The sequence below is a fragment of the Euleptes europaea genome, chromosome 1, assembly GCF_029931775.1.
Source record: "Euleptes europaea isolate rEulEur1 chromosome 1, rEulEur1.hap1, whole genome shotgun sequence".
NCBI lineage: Eukaryota > Metazoa > Chordata > Lepidosauria > Squamata > Sphaerodactylidae > Euleptes > Euleptes europaea.
In genome coordinates, this window is record NC_079312.1 from 156,979,267 (window position 1) to 157,005,312 (window position 26,046).

The 26,046-nt window shown below is 43.6% G+C and overlaps 1 protein-coding gene across 1 annotated transcript in view; it reads right to left on the minus strand.

The window, feature by feature from the left end:
* Positions 1-836: 836 nt before the first annotated feature.
* UTP6 (UTP6 small subunit processome component) overlaps positions 837-26,046 on the minus strand; it is a 47,668-nt gene continuing 22,458 nt past the window's right edge. The window contains exons 10-19 of the mRNA XM_056852252.1: positions 23,174-23,255; positions 14,440-14,621; positions 10,480-10,559; positions 9,642-9,719; positions 9,315-9,494; positions 8,040-8,120; positions 5,547-5,656; positions 5,377-5,443; positions 3,039-3,111; positions 837-1,046 (exon numbers count right to left, since the gene is read on the minus strand). Coding sequence (XP_056708230.1) covers positions 892-1,046; positions 3,039-3,111; positions 5,377-5,443; positions 5,547-5,656; positions 8,040-8,120; positions 9,315-9,494; positions 9,642-9,719; positions 10,480-10,559; positions 14,440-14,621; positions 23,174-23,255 — 1,088 coding nt within the window. The 3' untranslated portion in view covers positions 837-891. The remainder of the gene's footprint in view (positions 1,047-3,038; positions 3,112-5,376; positions 5,444-5,546; positions 5,657-8,039; positions 8,121-9,314; positions 9,495-9,641; positions 9,720-10,479; positions 10,560-14,439; positions 14,622-23,173; positions 23,256-26,046) is intronic.

Here is a 26,046-nt window from a genome sequence, read left to right on the forward strand (position 1 = left end):
CTGGTTTTTTCAGGTTTATGGAAAGATCTGTCTTGTCTGTTCATGGCTCCAATCTCCGGCTTTAAGTTTCCACAGATGGAGCCAGGTTGAGAATTACATATATTGATGATTTCTTCTAAAGGCATCTGAACCCCAGCTAAACTAACTAGATTGTGCTACAAACTGAATATCTGTAAAAAGGTTTCAGGTGAGCAAGAAATGAAAACTTTCATTTGTAGACTATGTTAATACAATTTTATTTTATTAGGGCCAGTGTGATGTAGAGGGTTGGACTAGGAGGAGGGAGACTTGGGTTGAAATTGCATTCACTTGCTGGGTGAACCTCAGCCTGTCACTCTCTCTCAGCCTAAACTCCTTCCAGAATTGATGTGAAGATAAAATGCAGCAAAGGAGAACTCTCTAAGCCACTCTGGGCCCCAATGAGGAGAAAGGTAGAATAGAAATGGTGTAAATAAACAGATACAATCAAGATATACATTTTTAAAACAATAAATAGTTGTAAGGGCATCTAGCACTCACTCAAAATGGTTGGTGCAGTCAAGTGTATCAACTTCCCTGTGTCCGTTGATGTACGGGCTGAACATTGTACCCTTCTATGCCAAACTGAAATAATTTCCCTTCACATGGCACCCTGCCAATATCATAAGGTTGGCGCATTCAAACCATTTCCATTTATTTACTAGCTCCTTTGACCAAAGGTCTTAAGGCGCATTCAAACCACTGGATATCCTGTAAAACTGTTACGTAGAATCCAATGAAAAGTCAGCAATACACACAAATCTACAAGGTCAGAAATACATATATTTTTGCTTTTGGTGAAATTTGAGAAAAATTCCAGTTAATTTAGTTCTTCACTGCTTGTCTTCCAAGAAACAGATGCAACTACACTTTTCATAGATGTCCAGTCTGCAGCAATGTGTACTTCGAAATAAAATTTTCCACTTGTTCTCCTTGTAACATTTTCATAGCTCTCCAGTAAATACTGCCACAGTTCTCAGGTTTGCCCTGGGAACTCAGCTCTTCTCTGATGTACGCCAACCACAGATCTTCAGATGGAAAAGAATGCATGGTAATATTATGATTATGGAAATGCTAAAGAAGGTGCCCTTGCATGCAAAAATCCTAGCAGAGTATGGTACTGTATACCAGGAAAAAACAACAAAAGTGGGGGGGGGGAATCCTGATGGAACTCAACCAAAATACTGATTGCAAACCAAAGCTGGAAAATGTTAAAATTACAAATATATAAATTTTAATAAGGTGCACATGTAGATTAAAAGCATAAAACTCCTAGTAAAGGCAAAAACTTACACATTCAGTCTATACAAACATAAACAACTGTGATGTACAATCTTTCTTTGACCAATATGAGATCCAAAAAGGACCAGACGCGTTTTGGCCTGGATAGGCCTTCCTCAGTGGTCAGTATAAAATTATAACTTATCACGCATCCTAATATTATAATCATAATCATGCCATTTGACCTAATACACTGCTTGAAATATCCACATCCTTAAGAACTCGGCATACAACAGAAGGTGAGACAGTGAAGCCAGGTTTTAACGTATAAGAAATAAAGAAATTCACAGGGAGCTTCACTGTACTAGAAGGGCTTTTAGATATTTCGTACTGCCCATTATGTTATGATTATAATATTAGGATGTGGTAAGTTATAATTTTATACTGACCACTGAGGAAGGCCTACCCAGGCCGAAACGCATCTGGTCCTTTTTGGATCTCATACTGGTCAAAGAAAGATAGTACATTGCAGTTGTTTATATTTGTATATACTGAATGCATATGTTTTTGCCTTTACTAGGAGTTTTATGCTTTTAATCTACATGTGCACTGTATATCAGGCCCATACAGTCTGCAACTAAAATACTGTTGCAGAATTTCAGTGAATGCAAAGGGCAATCCATCACGGCCAAAGAACCGTGGCCTCCCTTATGGAAAATAAGGCACTGTGTAGAAGAAAAGGGAAACCTGGATACAGCAGCTATCACAGCTGGATAATCACTCAGTTTCCCCAATTCCTGTACGATTCCCCAACAAAATCGTTACCTAAAAAGATACCTTCTGTATTATTGACTCCCTGTCAAATGGCTTTCTCCCTATTAAGTTTATAGTGGGGAAACTGTCCTCTTCAAAATAATGTCAACATTTTTTTCTTATTCCTTAGTAGGAAAATCCATCCTAGTCCTCCTGTACAGGTCCTTCCGCGTTTCAAGAAAGCAAAAGACACAAACTGCATACTGATATAATCAGTTCTCCTAATTCCATGACTGTCTTGACTGGAACAAGGACAGCTTTCCATCAGAAAGATGAAATAGGTTGCTCTCCTCCCCCCACCCCTTCCCTGAAGCCAACATGACATCTCAATTATTTTGGCTGAAAAAGAATTGGAAGAAAGGAGGATTTGTTGCTGTTAACTACCACACACCCCTCCGTTAGGATCTCTCACTGTGAGATCCTCAGCTGACCAAAACCCTGTCAGCAACCATCACTTATTTATGAGGGGTTAAGGCTAAAAGGTTGAGAGCACAAAGTAATTTACAGTGTACTCATCTTAATATTGTACTGTACTGTAATATTGTATGTTGAAGTAGCACCAGCGGAAGGGAAGCAATGGTCAGTAATGTGCAGCCTTTGGGCTAAATTCACAAACCCATGGCCACCTGCATACCACTAATGGAGAAATACCTCATAACTCCACTTTTGCACACTGGATTATTTATTTGGATAAAGATGGCTGCCACAGCTTGACAGCCAACCCCACATTAGCAGGGAAGCTGGATAATTACACAAGACAATTTCATCAGGCGGTTTGCTTGATGGACTGCCTACCAATCTCCCTGGCTAACCTCTGTTCCATATACAATGATGTATTTTTAAGCATGTATCTGCTCGTTTTTAAAACAAAGAACCTCATGATAAAATGTCTAAAGTGTCTTAGTTAGCATTTCTTTCCATGATTCAGAGAAAGAAAGGAAAAAGGGAGGCCACCAACTAAACCCATTTAGAAAAAGCCTTCTTACCAGGTTCCATGGCACCAAACTCTCGCAAGGCACGTTCGTAATAGTCTCGTATATTGGACATTTTATAAGATTCCTTCAGAAAGGAAAAAAGGGCAAGACAAAAATTAGGATGCAGCTACCAAATGCTCTGGGCTAGTTAAGTACACTTGCCAGTGAAGTACCTATGGTGCAAGTAATTTTGAGCAAAGAAAGCAGTGTCCCCAATTAGATGCCAGATTTTATTATTTTTAATCCAAGTACTTATAAAAATAACAGGTATCTCCGTACTCCCTTTCACCAATGACTATGCTCATGCAAAACAGAGAAAGTGGAAACAACAGAACATGTTCTGCTGCAATATCCCTTCTACAATGACATAAGATCGCAGTACATTCTCCCCATATTGTCATCCTTTCCTGGGAGATCGGAAGAAGCTAAAGTTTCCCTTCTCTTAGCAGACTCTTCTCGGGAGATAACCACTCAAGTAGCCAAATTCTGCCTCCGGTCTAGTGGGATTCATAAACGGTTAATTGAAAACCTTTCCCCATAGAAGATCTTTCCTCCTCTTCTTCAAATCATCCTTCCCAGAATCATCAACTTTTATTATTTTATTTTATTATTTTAACCTAACTTTGATTTTTATTCAGAGCTGATATTGTATTGAAATAAAACTTGATTGGTTGATAAAAATAACATGTAGCATGTGGAACTTTAAGTGATATTCTTACAATGAGAAAACAGTGAATGACTCCAGGATAATGCCTGCAGCAGCATATATGAGCAACATCTTAAAAAACCATGATCCTCTTCCCCCCTCACTGGCCTTAATAACTATTGTTTATCTAATGCTAACCTATATTTAAAAGATTTGTATCTTGCACTCTTCAGCATCTGCTGGAGGCAACTAACATAAAAACAAAACAATTAAAAAAACCATCTAACACTTAAACGGTTGAATAAAACTAAAATAGCAGTAATAAAAACCAATTTTAAAACAGCAGCATAAAGGCAGGCATAAAACCAAGTAGAATTAAAGCAGGAAGAAAACAACACAAGGGGATAAAACTCAGTTGAAGGCCTGGGGTTACGTCTGCACATCGTCTGGGTATTGTGCTATCAATGCACTACAACTGGAATGGCACGTCCACACAGGACAATCCAGTTGCAAACGACTGCTATAGTGCAAGGTTAGTGCAAAATCTAACAATGTTTGGATACAGCCCAAATGGGGAAAAGTGTTTTTGGCTTGGTGGCTAAAAAACAGTAAGGTAGGCAGCTAGGTGAGTGTCAAGATGATTCTATTCTAGATATTAGGAAGATTTTTCTAACAGTTAGAGGGGTTCCTCAGTGGAACAGACTTCCTCGGGAGGTGGTGAGCTCTCCTTCCCTGGAGGTTTTTAAGCAGAGACTAGATGGCCATCTGTCAGCAATGCTGATTCTATGACCTTAGGCAAATTGTGAGAGGGAGGGCATCTTGGCCATCTTCTGGGCTGGAGTAGGGGTCACTGGGTGTGTGGGGGGGAGACAGTTGTGAATTTCCTGCATTGTGCAGGGAATTGGACTAGATGACCCTGGTGGTCCCTTCCAACTCTATGATTCTAGAATGGTAATTCACAGTGGGTAGCCTTGTTAATCTGTTTGCAGTAGTCAAAAAGGGCAAGAGTCCAGTAGCACCTTAAAGACTAACAAAAATATTTTCTGGTAGGGTATGAGATTCGTGAGCCACAGCTCACTTCTTCAGATACCTCAGAAAGCTCATACCCTACCAGAAAATATTTTTGTTAGTCTTTAAGGTGCTACTGGACTCTTGCGCTTTTTTGACTAGGATGGTAGGCATTCCACAGGTGTGGCACCACTACTGAAAAGGCCCTGTCTCTAGCTGCTGTCCCTTTCACTTGCACAGGGGCCCACCAGGTGTAATGCTGGAGATGAGGAGCTTAACGGCAAGCTGGATAGTAGAAGGAGAAGGCGGAGCATGAAGTCTGTTAATAGATAGGCTCAAACTCATACAATTTCACTTCTGTCCACAGAATCAACTACATGAAGGGAATGGAGAGAAAACACTGGCTAGTTCTTGGCAGTCATGAGGCGTTTCCAGCCCCCAGCCACATACCTTTTCCTGCCTCCATCTTCCTTCCTTCTTGCCTCCATCTTGAAGCCCCGCATGCCTCTCCAGCCCCTCTGTGCTTCCTCCCTTGCAGGTGCCCACCCCAGTTTCTATCTCTACTATCTCCACCATGCCTAGTGGAGTTCCCTTACATCTACCCAGCTCTCTGCAAGGTTCACATTTGAATGTGCCTCTATAGATGTTCAAACACAACCTAAAATCAGCCAGCCCTGAAATAGGTGTAACACTTACTTGCTCCTTTTCTATCTGAATCATCTTCTTGAAGAACTCAAGTGAAAATGGCCGGCTTTCATGCAAGCTAGAACAGAAAGCAGGCATGTGAATGTAGCTGAACAATGGGGCTTTTGTGTGCGTGTATGCTAATAATTCAGGTGTTTGTTCCAAAAAGGAAGTTCACTAACCTGGTAAAGACTTTTCTGGCTTTCTTATAGCCACCTGTCCTATAGGCCCATTCAAGGTACTTTTCTTTCATGGTTATCGAGTCGGCTGGGAGTGTGGCAAGTAAGGATTTCTGCAAGTTAAATGTAAACTTTTGTCTTGAAAAATTAATCACAGGTTATACCACATAAGTATGCTAAGTCTGCAGCAAGCGAAAATACAAATTTTATTTAATACACAGAGAACACAACTTTTAAAATTTCCTCCAATGACATTTTGCCATCACCTTTTCCTAAAACACGACCTGATAGGTAGATGAATAGTTTTCTACCTGGAATGAGAAGAGAAAAACCTCTTGGGCTCTTGTGTGCTGTTGTCCTGCCTTGCCCCTCTACAAAAACATTGTGCCACATCATATGCTATCTTCTACCTGGAGAGAGCAGGATGGAGGAAAGAGGAGGAGTCAGGCTTGGGTCAAGTCACGCACAAGCCCAAGGCTCACTCCTCTCCTGCACTGGGTAGAAACGTTCTTGTTTGGCCTGCATGCACTAAGGGATGCTCCAGAAGTGAAGATAAGGAGCACATGCAAAATAAGGAATGAGCAGGAATAAGGTGAACATTTACGTCTAAGACTTCAAGGAACCCAAGTCTACTTGCAAGCAGCCATCCAGGAGACACAGCGGTGCAGTGAAAGCTCATCTGCTACTGTCACCACCCACGAGGGAAACTACCATGGAGGAGAGATGGGTAAAGGTCCCCTGTGCAAGCACTGGGTCATTTCTGACCCATGGGGTGACGTCACATCCCAAAGCTTACTAGGCAGACTTTGTTTACGGGGTGATTTGCCAGTGCTTTCCCCAGTCATCTTCCCTTTACCCCCAGCAAGCTGGGTACTCATTTTACCGACCTTGGAAGGATGGAAGGCTGAGTCAACCTTGAGCCGGCTACCTGAAACCGACTTCCGTTGGGATCGAACTCAGGTCGTGAGCAGAGCTTGGACTGCAGTACTGCAGCTTACCACTCTGCGCCACGGGTTCCTGGAGAGATGGGAAGGGACCCAAATTATGCTAAAAATAGAGCAGCATGAATGCATTCATACACAGATGAATCTCCCAACTCTAAAAAGCATTCTTTTACAAATATCAATTCCAACTACAAAAATACTTATAAAAAAATTAAGTGATAAACATTACATCACAGATCAATTACAGAACCAGAAGCAGTATCATCTGTAAATACAAGTCACACAGTGTGTGTATATACGATGCTGCTGCTAAAATCATTGAGAACTCAATGGGAGATCAGCCATCTTGCCTTTTTCTCTTAGGGACTTATTTAAAGAGCTTACAAATTTGGACACACCATCATCAATTATGCCTTGTTCAATAATTATTTCTCGTTAATATTCAAGGGGTATTAATTTATAAATGATCTGTCAGTACCCAAGAAACAGCGTTTCTGTGCTTATTTGGAAATGAAACAGTCATAGCAGCTGCTCTGAGCCTGGCCTTGGCCAGGGAGAGCGGGATAGTAAGCCAAATACTACTAATAATAATAATAATCATTTAATAAATGAAATGGGTGGGCAGCCCAGCCTCTCATGGAGTTCTCAGTAGATTAGCATTATCAGGTCGCATACAGAGTATTCACTGTATTTGCACAGGATAAAAACCTGACTCTATAAGACAGCTACAATGCATTCCATTTTTGTCTTCTATAAGTTTTGTACTGTGAGGATTGTACTTGTGAATCAATACATATCCAACTGGAGACCTTGTGTATGATTATCTTTGAGAGAGGTGGGGATTGTTGTGCCTTGCTATCCACGACACCTTTATTTCCTTGCACATGCCTTCTGCTGCGACCCAAAAGTCTTCCCCAAACTCTTCCTTCTCTTCCTTAAACCACCCCCTTTTCTCAAATTCAACAGCTTCAGCAAAAAACCAACAACTCTATTATCAGTTCCATTTGTCTATAGGTCCGACAACACGTCCTCTCTATCGCACCATCGCAGACTTTTCCAAACCCTAACGGCTAGCTCAGGATCGTGTTGTTTAGAGTACCTAGTACAGCTAACATTCATGTTAAAACAGTAGATATTATTCCTACTTGCTTTCATCTATTCCCTGAATTGTTAAACTCAGCATCATGATTTTTAAAAAAAATAATTCCATATTTTTAATAAATGGCTTCCTTGCACAATATCCTCACTTTGTAACCTCTAAGTGAGGCTGTTAATACAGGGCATTTTGGAGGTCGTTAATTCATAGAGTAGTCATGAGCTGGAAGTGACTCGACACAAACACATATGCCCAATACTTCCAAAGGAGTATCCATGTAATCTGTTGCAGTAAAAACAGGAGTCTTGTAGCATCATAAAGACCAACAACATTTTATTCCATCATCAGTTTTTGTGGATTACAGCCTCCTTCTTCAATGCACTGGGTTTCTGTCCACAGAAGCTTATGCTAGAATAAGCTTTATGGAGCTACAAGGCTCCTGTTGATGTACAATACCTGATAAAGAGCTTCAGTTTCAGCCTTGCCATTCGCCGTCTCGCTCCATTCAACCCATAAAATCCATACTGGCAAGCTGTCCTAGGGAGAGGAAAACCAAGCATGGTGACAGAGAAGGCCAAGAAAATACTACCCCTGCGCAAATGAACTGTCAACTGGCTGCATGAGGAGGGAGAGTAGGCTCAAGTGGTGGCCGCACCCCACGCAATTGCCAAGCAGTCTGTATGGTGTGAATGTGCGGAGGAAGTGCCCATGAGCATACTCCCTTCCGAATGATCAGCAAGGTTCAGAAGGCAATGTCATTAATCAAGGGTAGCCCCTTCTTCAGCATATTTGCATAGTACAGATGACTCAGCATTTGCAAAGAAGGAGGGAGGAGGGGCAGGGGAAGAAGAGGGAGGAGGAGGAGGGGGAATTAGTTTTTATATGCTGACTTTCTCTACTTTTTAAGGAGAATCAAACCGGCATATGATCTCCTTCCCTTCCTCTCCCCACAACAGACACCTTGTGAGGTAGGTGGGGCTGAAAGAGTTCAGAGAGAACTGTGACTAGCCCAAGGTCACCCAGCTGGATTCATGTGTAGGAGTGGGGAAACCAACTCGGTTCACCAGATTAGAGTCTGCCGCTCATGTGGAGGAGTAGGGAATCAAACCCGGTTCTCCAGATTAGAGTTCACCGCTCTTAACCACTACACCACGCTGGCTCTCGTAGAGGAAGAGGGATGGGGCCAGGGCATGCTCTCCCTTCCCACATGATGAAAGCTACAGATTGTTAACATAAATCACAACATACACACTATGAACAGTACCGGAGTATTACCATATGCAAAGCAAGTAAGGACCAATCTGTGGCAGATTTTTTCAAGCTAACAGGAAGCTCAGAGCAGGGCTGAAGAATAGGACTGAATGAACAATTAATGAGCCTCCCTCCTCTTGAAGGGAATCAAGAAGTTCAGGGAAGCCTTTGTCCCACAGGAGAAATATACAAATCTTGTAAGGCAGAAACAGGAGGAATCTGGAGGCACTTCAAGCAGGAAACTGTGCTGCTATCATAACCGTGTGGATTAATCTTTTGGCCCTTAAGGATTAATAGCAGAGAGTGCCAGGTGCACAACGGCAGCGGCTCTGAGGTGCGTCCCCGTAATCAACTGCTACTCTCAACAGGCAAATGGCAAATTTAAAAAGCTGCCCTCAAGCTTTCAATCAACACATGCCAACCGAGGCCACCGACCAACATCCCTTCAAATGCAGCAGTTAAAAGAGGCCCATCGCTCACCTTATCTTTAACTGCCCGAAAAGCTTCCTGGAAACAAGAAGCCAGACCATCACTATTCCACTTAGCCAGCAGCTGCAGTCTCATTTCCCACATCTCTACCGACTGGCTGAACCGCTCGCTGGCTGCCGCTGCCACCTCTTCGGCCTTCTCTTGGAGGTCAAGCTCCAGTAAGAGCTGAAGCTGAAGAGGGGAAATTTGAAAGCAAAATGTCAGCATTGGGAAGTGTGCTCCTGAGATCCACCTCTAGCCTTCCTGTTTTGTGTGAGGTGGTAGATTTTGAAGAAGCAAAGTGTGAGCCGGCCTCCTCAGAACGGCAAGCATCCTTACCCACTGTTTGTACAATGAAGCTGGCAGCAACTGTGACTCGTGAGCTTGACTGAAGACACTTAATATCCTTTTCAGTCTCTACAACAAGAAAACAGGGATAAGAAACTGAATCAGTTTTATGTCTGTGCAAATTAGATTCCATGAAAATAAAATGGAACCTTTGGGAACCAGAAAAAGATGCATCATCTCTCAGTGGCAGAGAAAAAACTCCTGTAAATCACCCAACAACCAACATGCCTTAAAAAGGTACTGTATCTACAAGTGTGCTTTGAATTGCAGTTTCACTGGCACTGTAAAGTTCAATGCATCCATCCAGTTCCCATAAGGCCCCAAGCATGTTCTAGATTTCAGGAGTTTAGCGCCAACCCGTAAAAGGTTGGAAGCCATATCTGGCAAAAGGTTCTAGGGACTTCCACAGAAAGCCATTTTACAAGTCCAGCTAGGAACATTAGGAGCCAATCGGATCTTCCAAAATAACCTTTAAAAAAAATCAAATAACTAGAATGATGAGAGGGCAGACTAAAGGTGTGCACTAATAAGATTACAGTTATTAACAGGAATAGGGAATCCTGCATCAAAATAATATGCCTGAAAGAATCACAAGTATCAGGAGTTTTGCGTTACAAAGGATGCCTTTCTGTTTGTGATGGGGACGACCAGTAGAAATGGGCAGAAGCTTAGCTGTAATACCCTAGCAATGAAAGTAGCAACTGCTTTCAGACTTGCAAGCTGCAATTTTGCCTCAAACTGAGGGGTTTCCAACAAAGTTTCTCCAAAAGTAGTTACAGAAACCAGTAACTGAAGAACATGTTTATTATTCTGAAAGAAAGAAATTTACCTTCTGCCTTAACTCTTCACAATTGGTTTTCCGGTTAAATCTCTCCAAGCAAAAAGTGATGTAACATTTCCACATGTCCTCTGGGAGGGTTAAAGACATAAAAATGACAGTTATCTTCAGAAAGAGTAAAAATGAACACAGCAACCACCTGCCTTTTCAAGGACAACAGAAGAAGATCCCAACTATATCAAATCAACATTTTTTTAAAAAAGAGAGATATCGTTTCTCTTGAAGATAATTTCAGAGGGTAGCTGTGTTGGTCTGCAGTAGAACAGTTACATTAAAGTCCAGTAGCACTTTAGAGACCAACACGATTTTCAGGGTATAAGTTTTTGAGAGTCAAAGCTCCCTTCATCAGATACAAGTCGGAATGGCAATCTGAGACCTCGTATCCCAGTCTGAAGGTGGGAGGGGTATTGTAAAGAAGGAACTGGGGATGCAAAGGTACAATACACACAGTGATCAGCTTGATTAGAGCAGAGGGGAAATGCCTGGGGGCAGAAAAATTAGCATTTGTAGAGAGAAGAATCCTATGTCCCTATTCAGTGGGGGAGGAAGGGTTTCCATTGCTCTAAACTTGTGAATGAACTCAAGTTCAGATATCTCACATTGTAATTTCCTCTTGAGGCTTCTGTTTGAAGACTACCACTCTTACAGTGAGGGGAAAAAGTATTTGATCCCCTGCTAAATTTGCCCGTTTGCCCTCTGACGAAGAAATGACCAGTCCATAATTTTAATGGTAGGTTTATTGTAGCTGTGAGAGATAGAATAACAGGAAAAACCCCAGAAACCCAGAAGACAAAAGTCAGAGATTGGTGTGCATTATAATGAGTGAAATAAGTATTTGATCCCCTATCAACCAGCCGGGTTAGGGTTAGGGTTCTGCTGTCGACAGAAGCAATCAATCCATCAGATTCCAAACTAGCCACCATGATCAATACCAAAGAGCTGTCCAAGGATGTCAGGGACAAGATTGTAGACCTGCACAAGGCTGGACTGGGCTACAAGACTATTGCCAAGCAGCTTGGTGAGAAGGTGACAACCCTAACCCTAACAGTCAACCTCCCTCGGTCTGGGGCTCCATGCAAGATCTCATCTCGTGGAGTTGCAATTATCACGAGAACGGTGATGAAGCAGCCCAGAACTACACGGGGGGGAACTTGTCAATGATCTCAGGGCAGCTGGGACCATAGTCACCATGAAAACAGCTGGTAACACACTACGCCGTGAAGGACTGAGATCTTGCAGAGCCCGCAAGGTCCCCTTGCTCAAGACAGCACATGTACAGGCCCGTCTGCAGTTTGCCAATGCACATCTGAATGACCCAGAGAACTGGGTGAAAGTGTTGTGGTCAGATGAAACCAAAATCGAGCTCTTTAGCATCAACTCAACTCGCCGTGTTTGGAGGAGGAGGAATGCTGCCTACGACCCCAAGAACACCATCCCCACCATCAAACATGGAGGGGGACATATTATGCTTTGGGGGTGTTTTTCTGCTAAGGGGACAGGACACCTTCACCGCATCGAAGGGACGATGGACGGGACCATGTATCGTCAAATCTTGGGTGAGCACCTCCTTCCCTCAGCCAGGGCATTGAAAATGGGTCGAGGATGGGTATTCCAGCATGACAATGACCCAAAACACATGGCCAAGGCAACAAAGGAGTGGCTCAAGAAGAAGCACATTAAGGTCCTGGAGTGGCCTAGCCAGTCTCCAGACCTTAATCCCATCGAAAATATGTGGAGGGAGCTGAAGGTTCGAGTAGCTACACATCAGCCTCGAAATCTTACTGACCTGGTGAGGATCTGCAAAGAGGAGTGGGACAAAATACCTCCTGAGATGTGTGCAAACCTGGTGGCCACCTACAAGAAACGTCTGACCTCTGTAATTGCCAACAAGGGTTTTGCCACCAAGTACTAAGTCATCTTTTGCAAAGGGATCAAATACTTATTTCACTCATTATAATGCACACCAATCTCTGACTTTTGTCTTCTGGGTTTCTGGGGTTTTTCCTGTTGTTATTCTGTCTCTCACAGCTACAATAGACCTACCATTAAAATTATGGACTAGTCATTTCTTCGTCAGAGGGCAAACGGGCAAATTCAGCAGGGGATCAAATACTTTTTCCCCTCACTGTAGGTCAGCAATGGAATGATCTGGAAGATTAAAATGTTCTGCCGCTTGTTTTTGAATGTTGTGGTTTTTAATTTATTTCCATTTATTCTTTTGTGTAGGGGCTGACCTGTTTGTCTGATGTAGACTAATTCAATTGAATAGGTTCTCTTAAGATTGATTCACAACAAGCTCTTTTTCTTCCAAAGAAGGTGTAGTACTACCAGCATGGCCCTCCAACCCAGCAACACTGAGCCTCTTACTCTTTTCTTTTATCTTCACATGGCCCACAAAGTGTGCAAGGATTATTGAAAGAGAACTTTTGAGAGTGAACTGTGAGGAATACAAACAGGCCTGCTGTACTCTATATTGGGCTGCTGTTTTTTGAACCACTTGCAGATTCTGGGCTGTCTTCAAGAGCTGCCCAATGTAGACCCCATTACAGTAACTCAACCATGAGGTTATGAAAGAGCACCTAAAAAAGGATATTACAGAGCTTGAGAAGGTGCAGAAAAGAGCAACCAAAATGATTAGGGGACTAGAGCAACTGTCCTATGGGGAGCGGTTAAGACACTTAGGGCTGTTTAGCTTGGAAAGAAGCTTAGGGCTGTTTAGCTTGGAAAGAAGGCGGCTAAGGGGTGATATGATAAAGGTCTATAAAATTATGCATGGTTTGGAGAGAGTGGACAGGGAGACGTTTTTCTCCCTCTCCCATAATACTAGAACGCGAGGTCATCTGTTGAAGCTGGAGGGTGAGATTCAAAACAGATAAAAGGAAGTATTTCTTCACACAACGCATAGTTAAATTGTGGAACTCCCTGCCCCAGTATGTGGTGATGGCTGCCAACTTGGAAGTCTTTAAGAGGGGAGTGGAGATGTTCATGGAGGACAGGGCTATTCATGGCTATTAATAAAAATGGCTACTAGTCATGATGCATATCTATTCTCTCCAGGATCAGAGGAGCATGCCTATTGTATTAGGTGCTTTGGAACACAGGATAATACTGCTGCAGTCGTCTTGTTTGTGGGCTTCCTAGAGGCACCTAGTTGGCCACTGTGTGAACAGACTGCTGGACTTGATGGGCCTTGGTCTCATCCAGTAGGGCCTTTCTTATGTTCTTATGACTGTACCACTTGGGAACAAATGACTGATAGAAGAAGGTATGATAGACTGCTTCGTCATTCCCCCACCCCAAACCAACACATATATGCTTGGATAATGGGTCTGCTAAAACCTTTCCCCTTGAACCCTAGCTTTTCATATGCAGGGAATTGTTTTTTTATGGAGGAACATTCAATTATGTGAGCCCTCCCCTGCAGTCTATAGAGGTCCTGTTGAAACACAGGCTTGCTGCTTCACCTGCTGTTTGCAAGAACCAGACCTTGGACCCCTTTGAGACCACTGGCTGAAATGGATGACATCATTCCCAGTATTGTTTTTGCAAGAGAGAGAACTGCTACCTATTACCATATGGACGTTTGATAACAAATACAAGATGGGAGGGGGAGTCAAAACCAATGCAGTAGAAAATGCTGCCCTTTAATCAAGCCCACTGCTTCATTTATTTATTTTATTACATTTCTACCCCGCTCTCCCCAACCCAAAGGTCAGGCTCAGAGCAGCTTACACAGTCTAAAACACAATAAAACAATAACCCATTAAATAGTTTAAAATACGATTTAAAATACAATTTAAATTAGCCTAATAATGCCCCTCAATGGCACCAAAACTCCAGAGATAGAAATCTGCAGGTAACAGATTTCTCATAAAGAGCTCCAGCAACTTGATGACTTTCTAAAAGAACAGCATGAATCAATGCTTAATAAATCGCTGTACAATTTCTCACCTGTGGGAAGAGATGTCACTGCCTCCTCGAACACTCTACAGCACTGTTCTTCTTTGTGGGCCACCTCCAGCACCTTTGACTGTTTAGACGTCGGTTCTTTCGGCGGCACGGAGTCTATCTCCAGCTCCTGCCGCGCCATATAATCCCACATAAGAGGATCGTTCGCATACTCGGCCTGCAATCTTAACACGGAAAACGTGATGTCATGCCTTTATCTGCACCTTTATTCTCTCGCTATGGGGCTCTGGAGTTAAGAATTACTTTGTTCCTATAACAAAGCAATTGTAAGCAATGATGCTTTTTGCTTCTTCTGACATACTGTTGATGCTACTTGGAAGGGGGGAGCATCTAGAAAGGATGGTTGTGACTACTAAGAGCCAGCACGGGCTTCTCAAGAACAAGTCATGACTAATCTTAACTCTCTTTTTTAAATAAAATTACTACCTTGCTGGATCAGGGGAATGCTGTGGACATAGCTTATCTTGATTTCAGTAAGGCTTTTGATACGGTTTCACACAATATTCTTATAGACAAGTTGGTAAAATATGGTTTAGATCCTATTACTGTTAGGCAGATCTGTAACTGGTTGACAGATCACACCAAAAGAGTGCTTGTTAATGGTTCCTCGTCCTCTTGGAGAGGAGTGACTAGTAGAGTGCCTCAAGGATCTGTACTGGGACCTGTGTTGTTCAACATCTTTATAAATTATTTGGATGAAGGAATAGAGGGATGATTATTAAATTTGCAGATGATACTAAATTGGGAGGGGTTGCAAATACGTTAGAAGACAGAGCCAGGATACAGGGTGAACTTGGCATGCTGGAAAACTGGGCTAAAACTAATAAAATGAATTTCAACAAAGATAAAGTTCTGCATTTAGGTAGGAAAAATCAAATACAAAATTATAGGGTGGGGGAGACTTGTCTTGGCAGTAGTATGTTCCACAAGGATCTAGGGGTCTTAGTAGACCATACACTGAACAAGAGTCAGCATCATCTTTATTATTACAACCAAAGGCCAGCATAAAATACAAAATATATATCCTATGATAAAACTATAAAGATCTTACTTACAGCACCTCATCCATGCTGATTAATCTGAAGATTTACCCATAAATCCTTTATTCATCATTAATGCCTTCCTTTTCCAACAGACATAAGAGCAGAATTTTGCTACCGAGTGCGAAATAAGAGTCATCCTATCTTCCGGTAGATATTCTACCAAAGCTGTCTCAGAATGTACAAACCCAGATAGCAGGGGAGTAATTAAACAATTTCTGGCATCATCATAGTATTCTCAATGAAACAATATATGTACTAACATCACCACATCCATAGAACAAGAACATTTGCATGTCTCTGTTGGTTAATGAGAAACCTTCCCGAAAGTACAGCTGATGGAAGGGCATCAAATTGGGCCCTAGAAAAGGCTCATCTTAATGTAGGGGAAGTAACTGAAGTTAGACAAGGGCTGAACACAAGTCAGCAGTGTGATGTGGTAGCTAAAAAGGCAAATGCGATCATGGGCTGTATCAACAGACGTATAGTGTCCAGATCATGCAAAATGATGGTATTGCTTTACTCTGCTCTGGTTAGACCTCACCTAGAGTATTGCGTTCAGTTTTGGGCACCACAATTTAAGAAGGATGTAGACAAGCTGGAATGTGTCCAGAGGAGGGCAACAAAGATGGTGAGGGGTCTGAAGACCAAGTCCCATGAGGAAAAGTTGAAGGAGCTCAGTATGTTTAGTTGGGAAAGGAGACGACTAAGAGGGGGTATGATAACCATCTTCAAGTACTTGTAGGGCTGTCATATAGAGGATGGTGCAGAGCTGTTTTCTGTTGCCCCAGAAGGTCAGACCAGAACCAACAGGTTGAAATTAAATCAAAAGAGTTTTTGGCTAAACATTAGGAAGAACTTCCTGACAGAGCAGTTCCTCAGTGGAAAAGGCTTCCTTGGGAGGTGGTGGGCTCTCTTTCTTTGGAGGTTTTACACCACTAGGGGTGGAGGTCAGTTCAAGGAAGATTTTTTTTAAAATATAGCCTTGGATACTCACCGTGAGGGCTTATTCTCCTCTGAGGCGAAGGGCATCCTGAGCTGCGGGTTGTTTTCCTCTCCATCCGGGTAGGCAGGACTGAAAAAACTTTGACTTCCTGTCTCCCTGGCGGGAAAACAGCCTGAGGAAGCCAGTTACCGTCTATACTAGCTTGGTTAACAGTAATAACTACCAACTTGCGAACTGAACTTGGAATAACTGTCATATTGTGATTGAACCAACGAGGAGGAAAGTAAAAGGAAACTTTATCCTATGGGTCCTTCTAGGTTCGTTTATAGAAACAGGAAAGTTTTTTAAAAAACAGATATTCTTTATAACAAGGGAGGGGCAGGATGCCCTTCGCCTCAGAGGAGAATAAGCCCTCACGGTGAGTATCCAAGGCTATATTCTCCCCTGAGGCAAGGGCATCCTGAGCTGCGGGACTTGGAAGAGCTCCCAGAAGGGTGGGACAGTAGATTAATCGATAACGTTCTGCAGTACCCTACGACCAAAGGCCGCTTGTGCCGAGGACCAGGTATGGATCTTATAGTGCCTGACAAATGTAGATACCGAGGACCATGTGGCAGCTCGGCATATCTCTTCTAGTGGGGCCTGTTTGTCGAAGGCAGCAGTAGTGGCTGTGCTTCTTAGGGAATGTGCGGTAATCCCCTTTGGTACGGGCTTGCCGGACAGCCTGTAGGCTTCTGCTATGCATGCTTTGATTGTATAGCTGATAGCAGCGGCTGACATCCTATGGCCCTTGTTAGGGTTGGAAATCCCTACGAACATAAAGTCAGACCTCCTAAAGTCCGATGTGCGGTCAATGAAAATGCGGATAGCCCTTCTTAAGTCTAAGGTATGCCAAGAGGATTCCTTAGGACCGTTGGGTTTGGGGCAGAACGAAGGGAGGTTAATTTCCTGAGATCTATGGAAACGCGTATCTATTTTTGGCTGGAAGGAGGGATCCGGGGTGAGTACGACCCTGTCTTTATGAAAAACACACAAACCTTCCCTGATGGATAAGGCTCTAAGTTCTGAGACTCTCCTGGCAGATGTTATTGCTGTAAGGAACAGCACCTTCATGCGCAGAAATCTTAACGGTATAGTTCTAAGGGGCTCGAATGGCGGACCCGTGAGTGCCTTCAGGACTAGGTTGAGGTTCCATGTGGGGAACCTGTGTATGATGGGTGGCTGAGTTTGAGAAACCCCTTTCAAGAAGGCCGAGATATGTCTGTGTTGTGAAGTAGGGCTGCCGTCTGAGAATGGTATAACTGTGGAGATGGCAGCGACCTGTCTCCTCAAGGTAGAGGCCTTGAGGTTTTGGCGGACCCCTTCTTGGAGGAATTCCAATATTCTAGGTATGCCTGGATGTATTGGGTCAAATTTCTTTCTCCGGGCCCATCGGACAAAGGCCTTCCATGACGCATTATATATGCGGCGAGTAGATGGCCTTCGAGCTTCTAGTATTGTATTAGCCACTTCGTTGGAGTACCCGAGGTCTAACAGGGCCCTCCTCTCAAGTGCCAGGCGGTCAAGCAAAACCATTGGGGGTCTGGGTGTACTATGGGACCCTGACGTAGAATGGACAGGTGCACTGGAATTGGCCAAGGTTCTTGGCAGGACATGCGTTTCAGGTTGACAAACCAGGGTCTCCTTGGCCAACAAGGAGCTATCAAAATTACATCGGCTCTGTGTTGAAGGATTTTCCTCAGAACTTTGGGGAGGATGGGAATTGGAGGGAATGCATAAAGTAGTCCTTTTGGCCATGGGCTGAGGAGAGCGTCTGTGGCTTCTGCCTTTGGATGGAAATACCTGGAGTAGAATCTGGGAAGCTTGTGATTTGATGCGGAGGCGAACAAATCTACTAAGGGGATGCCAAATATTTTTGTAAGTTGAAGAAATGCCTCCTGGTCCAATTCCCATTCTCCCTCGTCTATGCATTGGCGACTTAGCCAGTCGGCGCACAGGTTGAGGGCTCCCCTGATGTGTTCCGCTCGAATTGAGGGAACGTTGGCTTGGGCCCAGGTGAATATAGCCACCGCTTCCTTGTGTAGTGTGGAAGACTTGGAGCCGCCCTGTTTGTTGATGTGGGCCTTTGTTGTGATGTTGTCTGTTCTTATGAGAACATGGTGGTTCCTTATAGTGTCTGTGAACTTCCAAAGGGCTAACTTGACCGCTCTGAGCTCCAGTAGGTTGATGTGGAGCTGTGTCTCTTGTTGTGACCAGCAGCCTTGGGCTATCTGGTCGCCTATCGTGGCCCCCCAGCCTGATAGGCTGGCGTCCGTGAATATTTGAATAGGGTCCTCGTGGATGTATTGTGTGGACTTGCGGAGGTTGGAAGGGTTGGACCACCAGAGAAGGCTGTGGCTGACCCTGGGGGAAATAGAGATTCTTTTGATCTTTTTCCGTGTTATGTCTAGTTGATGAGGGTTCAGGAGCCACTGTAGTGGGCGTGAATGGAACCTGGCCCATGGCACTATTGCGATGCATGAAATCATGTGGCCCAAAAGGGCCGCTAGGGACATGAGTAAGGCGGTCTTTAACTTGGCCGTATTGCGGGCCAGGGACGTCAATTTTTGTATCCTTTCCCGAGGAAGGGACAATGAATTGTTTTGTGAATTGATTTTGGCTCCCAGATGCGTCATAAATTGAGATGGGCGCAGAGAGCTCTTGTGGAAATTTATAAGATACCCGTGTTCCTGAAGGATCTGGGTAACTCTGTCTGTGTGTAAGCGAGAGAGATCTGGTGTTGGTGCACAGATTAGGATGTCGTCCAGGTACGGATGTACCTGGATCCCCTCCTGTCTGAGGCAGGCTATGATGGTTACCAGCGTCTTCGTGAAGACCCTCGGAGCAGAGGTCAGGCCGAATGGCAGGGCTCTGAACTGGTAGTGTTGGTTTGCGTAGGCAAATCTGAGGAAGGGTCTGTGTGTTGGGTGGATTGGGATATGGAGGTAGGCCTCCGTAAGGTCCACCGCCGTCATAAAGGTGCCAGGGAGTAAAGATTCCACTATGGATTTCACTGTTTCCATGCGAAAGTGTCGACGGGCCATCCTCCTGTTTACGTACTTTAAATCTAGGATAGCCCTCCAGTCCCCGTTCTTTTTTGGGACTGTGAAGAAAATGGAATATACTCCCTGGCCCCTTTGACAGCTGGGGACTGACTCTATGGCTTTGATGTGTGTGAGATGTTGGATGGCTGCTAGAGTCCTTGAGTGTTTCCCTTTCTTGAAGGAAATTGGGGAATGTATGAAGCGGTCCCTTGGCTGCGAGGAGAACTCCAGGAGGTAACCATTGGTTATAATTTGAGACACCCACTTGTCTGGATTGGACATCATCCATCTTGGTGCAAACTCCTGAAGTCTCCCCCCCACCTGGATGTGATTGGCGTCACTGAGAGGTATTCTTTGTGAATCGTTCTCCTTTTTCCGACCTGGGCTGGAACCCTTGAGGTCTGGAGAATCTACCTCCCCTGCGAAAGGATCTGGTATTGCTCCAGGATCCCCTGCTAGGACCCCAAGATCCTCTCCTGAATTCAGTCCTGAATCTAGGAGTAAACTTGGAGGAACGAAAGGAAGGAAGGGAAGAGGGACGGTTGTCCCTTTTGAGCTGTGTGGGGAGAACTTGTTTTTTGTCTTTCGTTTCGATGAGAATACTATCCAGTTTCTCACCAAAAAGGCGCCCCTCCTTAACCGGGTATGCCATGAGGGTGGTTTTAGCTTTGAGGTCGGCCGGCCATGTCCTGAGCCAGAGACCCCTTCTAATTGAGGTAACCGATGCCATTGATCTCGCTACCGAGGACATGGTATCGAGGGAGGCATCAGCCATTAATGAAATTGCGCTATGAACTCTTTCTAGGCCCCCAATGGCCCTGAGGTTCTCTTCAGGAATCAGTTGGATAATCTTTTTTACCCATAAGTAGGAGGCCCTGGCAAAAATAGATGTAGTCGCACTGGCCTGGATAGCCATGGCCGATGCCTCATGGGCCTTTCTTGTTAGGTAATCCAACTTTCTATCAAGTTGGTCTCTCAAGCATCCCATCCCATCTTCTGGGACCAAACCAGGCGACTGCAGGTCCAGGACTGGGGCATCCACCAAAGGGAGCTTTAACATTGTCATGGCATGTGGTGCCAGATTGTATAGTTTTCTGACGTTAGGGGGCAGTTGCCTATTAGGAACTGGGTGTTCCCATTCGTCTCTGACTGCATTGATGAAAAATTCTGGGAATGGGACAGAATTGGATATTGGTTTTGGTCTGGGAAAGCATTCCTTGACGCCTTTTTTCAATTTGGACTTAGGTTCATCAGGTTGATCTGCGTCCTCATTGAGGTCAAGGGCGAGTATGGCCTTGGACAATAGGGTTTGATACTCTTCCCCAGAGAAAAGTCTATTGTGCTGGTCTGACTCCTGGGGAGGATCTTCGTCAGAGTCAAACTCGCCTTCCTCTTTTTCCTCTTCCTCACAGTCTACTGAGGAGATAGGGGATTTAGAGGTTTCTAGTTGTGATTCCCTATTTTCAGAATATTTTGCCTTCATGGCTGCTTTAGTGGGCCATGCAGTATTTCTGGTATTAATAGGTGTATTGGGATCAGAAATTGCCTCAGCAGAGGCAGTTGGCTGGGGCTGAGTGGGCTGTGGGAGCTGAGTGGGCTGTGGCTGAACTAAGTAGTCAGGATTAGCCCCATAGGGTCCCAATCCCATTGGGGGGGGAAGGCGAGCCTGGAAGGATTGAAAAGCCTGCCACTGGCGTTGTAAGGCATAATTAATAAGCTCATCCGCATTCTGCCATGATAAAAAATGGCTGCCCTCCGCCGCGGGTGGGGGGGGGGTGCCAACTCCCTCTGGGAATGAACCCGTTGCCGCCATATTACCGGGTCCCTGAGGAGGGGGTGCAGCCGCCGCCGATATTGCAGTCGATTCCCTCACTCTGCAGAGTTGTCCGGGAAGCTTTGGGGAAGAGTCGGGTGATTTGCGCCCGGCTTTCGACCCGACAGAAGGCTTGCTGCCGCGCCGCCGCTTTCTGGTGCCCGGCTGCGGTAGCGCGGCTTTTCGCGCCTTTTTAATTTTGGGCTGAGGGGCGGATGACTCAGCTGTTAGGGTCTCTCCCGGTTCGGCTGCACTCCCTAATGGTCCACCTGGGTGGCCGTTGGGAGAACCGGAGCCCGAGGGGATGGACTGGACCAGTCCCCTCTGAAAATCCTTCTCCGAGAGAAGGTCGTCCTCTCGATCTAAAATGGCGTCGGCCATTTTGAAAATTACTTGGACCCCGACAGGGGAGGAAAGGAGGAGGCGGGGGAATAAAGAGAGAAGGCAGAAGAGGACTGAGCAAAGGGCACAAGAGAACAGAAGACACACAAAGGATTGAGACAAAAAGGGGTAAGTATTCTAATCCTAAAAACGCTCCTACTAGAGGTTTGGCACAGAGCTGCGCGAGGTTGCCTGCTCTACCCGGATAGGCAGGACGGAAACTGGGTAACTGGCTTCCTCAGGCTGTTTTCCCGCCAGGGAGACAGGAAGTCAAAGTTTTTTCAGTCCTGCCTACCCGGATGGAGAGGAAAACAACCCGCAGCTCAGGATGCCCTTGCCTCAGGGGAGAATAGCCTAAGCTTAGACAGGAGCAGTCTGGATTAATGCCAATGTACCACCCTTTGATCTGACAGCTCCCCCACCCACAAATGTAGACAAAGTGTCTGAGAAAGGCCCACCCCAGAAATGACTTGTGGCAAGGGAAATATTTTTTAACCAGTCCTTCTGCTTGAAAGTACTGTGACCTTGCTTGCAAAACTAAAAACCTCTATAATCATTGCAAGCAAAGGGAAAAAAATCAAGAGACATCAGAACTAACACATCATGATAACAACACTATAAAGGAGAACACCGCTCCACCCCCACCCACCCCCCACGCTCCACGCTGGCCCGAGGGACCTCTCAGGTGAGAACTTTTCAAAGAGGTGACACTGCTGAGAAAGCCCCACTCAAAGGGGACATTAAATGGCCTGACACCAGTGACCAGCTGTAGCGCCTTCACTGTATGTCGTTAAACACTCCACTGGTTTTAGCAAACGGAGCACATTTTTTTTAATTGATTTAGCTGACCAGTAAATGAAAATATACACACTGAGTAATGAAAGCAAAATCTCATATACTCCCAAGTCTTCAAAGCCACTTGCTGGAGAAGGCTACTCAGTGCAACAGACCAGCCACACTTACACTCTGCCTTTCGACAAAAGCAAGTTATCCGAAAAGAAATACATGACCACATCCAATGGAGCAGATTTAAATAATCCAATTCAATTTAAGTATTTGAAGGGCTGTCACTTAGAGGAGGGCAGGGAGCTGTTCCTCTTGGCAGCAGAGGATAGGACATGCAATAACGGGTTTAAATTGCGGGCGGAAAGGTATTGACTGGATATTAGAAAAAGACTTTTTACAGTGAGAGTAGTTCAACAGTGGAATCAGCTTCCTAGGGAGGTGGTGAGCTCCCCCTTACTGGCAGAGGCTGAACAAACACTTGTCAGGGATGCTCTAGGCTGATCCTGCATTAAGCAGGGGTTGGACTAGATGGCCTGTATGGCCCCTTCCAACTCTATGATTCTAACTATATTCAAAGAAGAACTCTAGACCTAAAAACTGAACTAATGCCTGCCACAAATCCTTCTGAAGAATAAACCACAGACACTTCACTGTCCACATCACTTACTTGTCCAAAATTTCTTTTTGGAGCTCCTGTGTAAAATCAAAAATTTTTGCAATAGACAGCAGCATCAACAGAAACTCTGCACCTAGAACGGAGAGAGAGAAAAAGAGGATAAAAATGGGTGTCTGCGCTAGAAAAAGAGAGGATAAAAATGGGTGTCTGCGCTGTCCAGGTACCCTAATTCTTTTCAAGTATTTAACAAAAGATGTGAATTCCAAAAAAAGTAAGAGGAAAAGGGTCATCCGAGCTGTTCATAAACCAAGCTGAGCTAACATGGAACACCAGTTTAGGCCAACAATGCATTGTATTATTTGCTTGCCTATGCAAGACCGTGTTTCTCAGCACATGCAGCTCAAAATGGACCGATGATTTGTACCATCCAACCTAATACACTATCTCAGAAATGGACGCTTCTGGAGGCTTTGAGAAGCTTAAAACTGAACGGCAAAGGTTAACAACATGCAAGCCAGCACAGCAAACTGAAGTGAATGGCAGCTCAATACATACTAGGAAAAACACTGCAAGGTTATTAAAGGTAAAGGTCCCCTGTGCAAGCACTGGGTCATTCCTGACCCATGGGGTGATGTCACATCTCGACGTTTACTAGGCAGACAATGTTTACGGGGTGGTTTGCCAGTGCCTTCCCCAGTCATTTTCCCTTTATCCTCAGCAAGCTGGGTACTCATTTTACTGACCTCGGAAGGATGGAAGGCTGAGTCAACCTTGAACCGGCTACCTAAAACCAACTTCTGTTGGGATCGAACTCAGGTCATGAGCAGAGCTTGGACTGCAGTACTGCAGCTTACCACTCTGAACTCGGTGAGTATTAAAAGTGCTTATCAAAGCAGTCAAACTACAATTACCAGCTCAACTGTGTCTCAGATGCAAGTAAATGAAAATGACCTTAATTCAACAACACTACTTCAATTTGAGGAAAATGTCAACGATTCCTTTGCAAGGCTACAAAAAATAGAACAAGAGGATATAATAATAAGATTAAACATGATACAAAACAAACTAAATGCAATATTGAATACAACAAATATGAGAGAAAAGAAGGGGGGAAAGGAGTGGCAAGACCAATTGGAAGATAAACAAATGGAAGATAAACAAACAGATAAAATCTCAAATATTACAATATCTCCAAAAATTAGTGTACAACGTCACTCCTCTAACCCGTGTGTTAGTTTTGATTGCAACAACATCATAGAATTGACCCCCCTAAATCAACGCTTGTGACCTATCTTTTATGCAAAGGCTGCCAAGGAAAGCTTAAGTTTATCTTCTTAAATGTTAATCGACTTAATGAACCATGTAAAAGAAGGAAAATATTTTATAAGTTAAGCAAGGAAAAAGCAAATATTATTCTTTTACAAGAAACCCACATATTAGAAAAGCAACATTTAATGGTGAAACAGAATTTGGGGAAGTTATATTTTGCACCTAGTAATACTAAAGCAAAAGAGGTAGCTATATATGTAAATTCCCCAATATTTACAGTTAAAAGACAGGTAGTGGATGATGAGGGGAGGTTTTTATTGATGTCGTGGAAATATCGGGGAAGAAAGTAACAATAGGAAATATATATGCCCCTAACCATCAGAAAAAACAATTTTTCAATAAATTACACAACACCCTTGTAAAGGAAGTGGAAGGAGGCTTTATCTTAGGAGGAGACTTCAACACTGTTATGGACTTGAAAGCTAATAGAAGTGAAAAGAAGATAGGGAGTTATAAGAACAAGAGTACTGCAGTAGCGTATACGATGAAAAAGACCATCACTAATTTCCAATTAGTTGACATTTGGAGACTTAAGCACAATTCAGAAACAGAATACTCCTTTTACTCAACAGCTCACAACCCATCATCTAGAATTGATATATTCTTAATTTCAAAACCTCTGGTAAATATGGGATGTGAAATGGAAATAGGCAACTTTATATACTCTGACCATACCCCCATATTTTTACGGTTAAGTACATAAGAACATAAGAAAGGCCCTGCTGGATCAGACAAAGCCCCATCAAGTCCAGCAGTCTGTTCACACAGTTGGCCAACCAGGTGCCTCTAGGAAGCCACTAACAAGTATAAAGGAAAAAAGGAGTAAAACCTGGGTTCTCAACTACGAACTATTAAATAATGCCAAAAGTAAAGAGAAATTAGAGAAGGAACTTGAATCCTTTTTCAACGAGAACAACTCTACCAGCTCAGATATAATGGTGTGCGAAGCAGCTAAAGCCTTTTTTCGAGGAATTGCTCTGAAGGAATCATTGCTCCTAAAAAGGAACAGAGATAAGGATAGGAACATATGTTTAAAAATATTGCAGAATTGGAAAAACAAGTCAAACTTAACCCGTCAAAAAAAATAGCAAAGGAGTTGAAGTCAGAAAAAGAAAATTTAGAAAGAATTGATGCAATTTCCATACATAAGAATCTTTTTACTAAACAAAGATATTTTGAAAAAGGAAACAAAGTAGGGAAATTATTAGCCCAGAAAGTTAAAAAAGTAAGAAGTAAAAACATCATCACTGGTATCAAAACAAAAGAGGGAGAAATTACTAATGACACCAATGAAATTAAGAAGTCTCTTAGAGAATATTACCAAGAACTTTATAAGGCCGGGCCTGTAGATAAAGATAACATTAAAAACTTTCTACAAAATACTAATACACCCAAGTTACATTCAGATGATAAAGATTTTATGGAAAAAGATACTAATATACAAGAACTAGAAACGGCCATCCAAAATTTGAAAATTAATAAGGCCCCAGGCCCGGATGGCTATATAGCTGAATTTTATAAAACGTTAAGCCACACAATCAAAATTCCATTACTCAAAGCAATAAATGGTATCTTTCAAAATGGGAAGCTGCCAA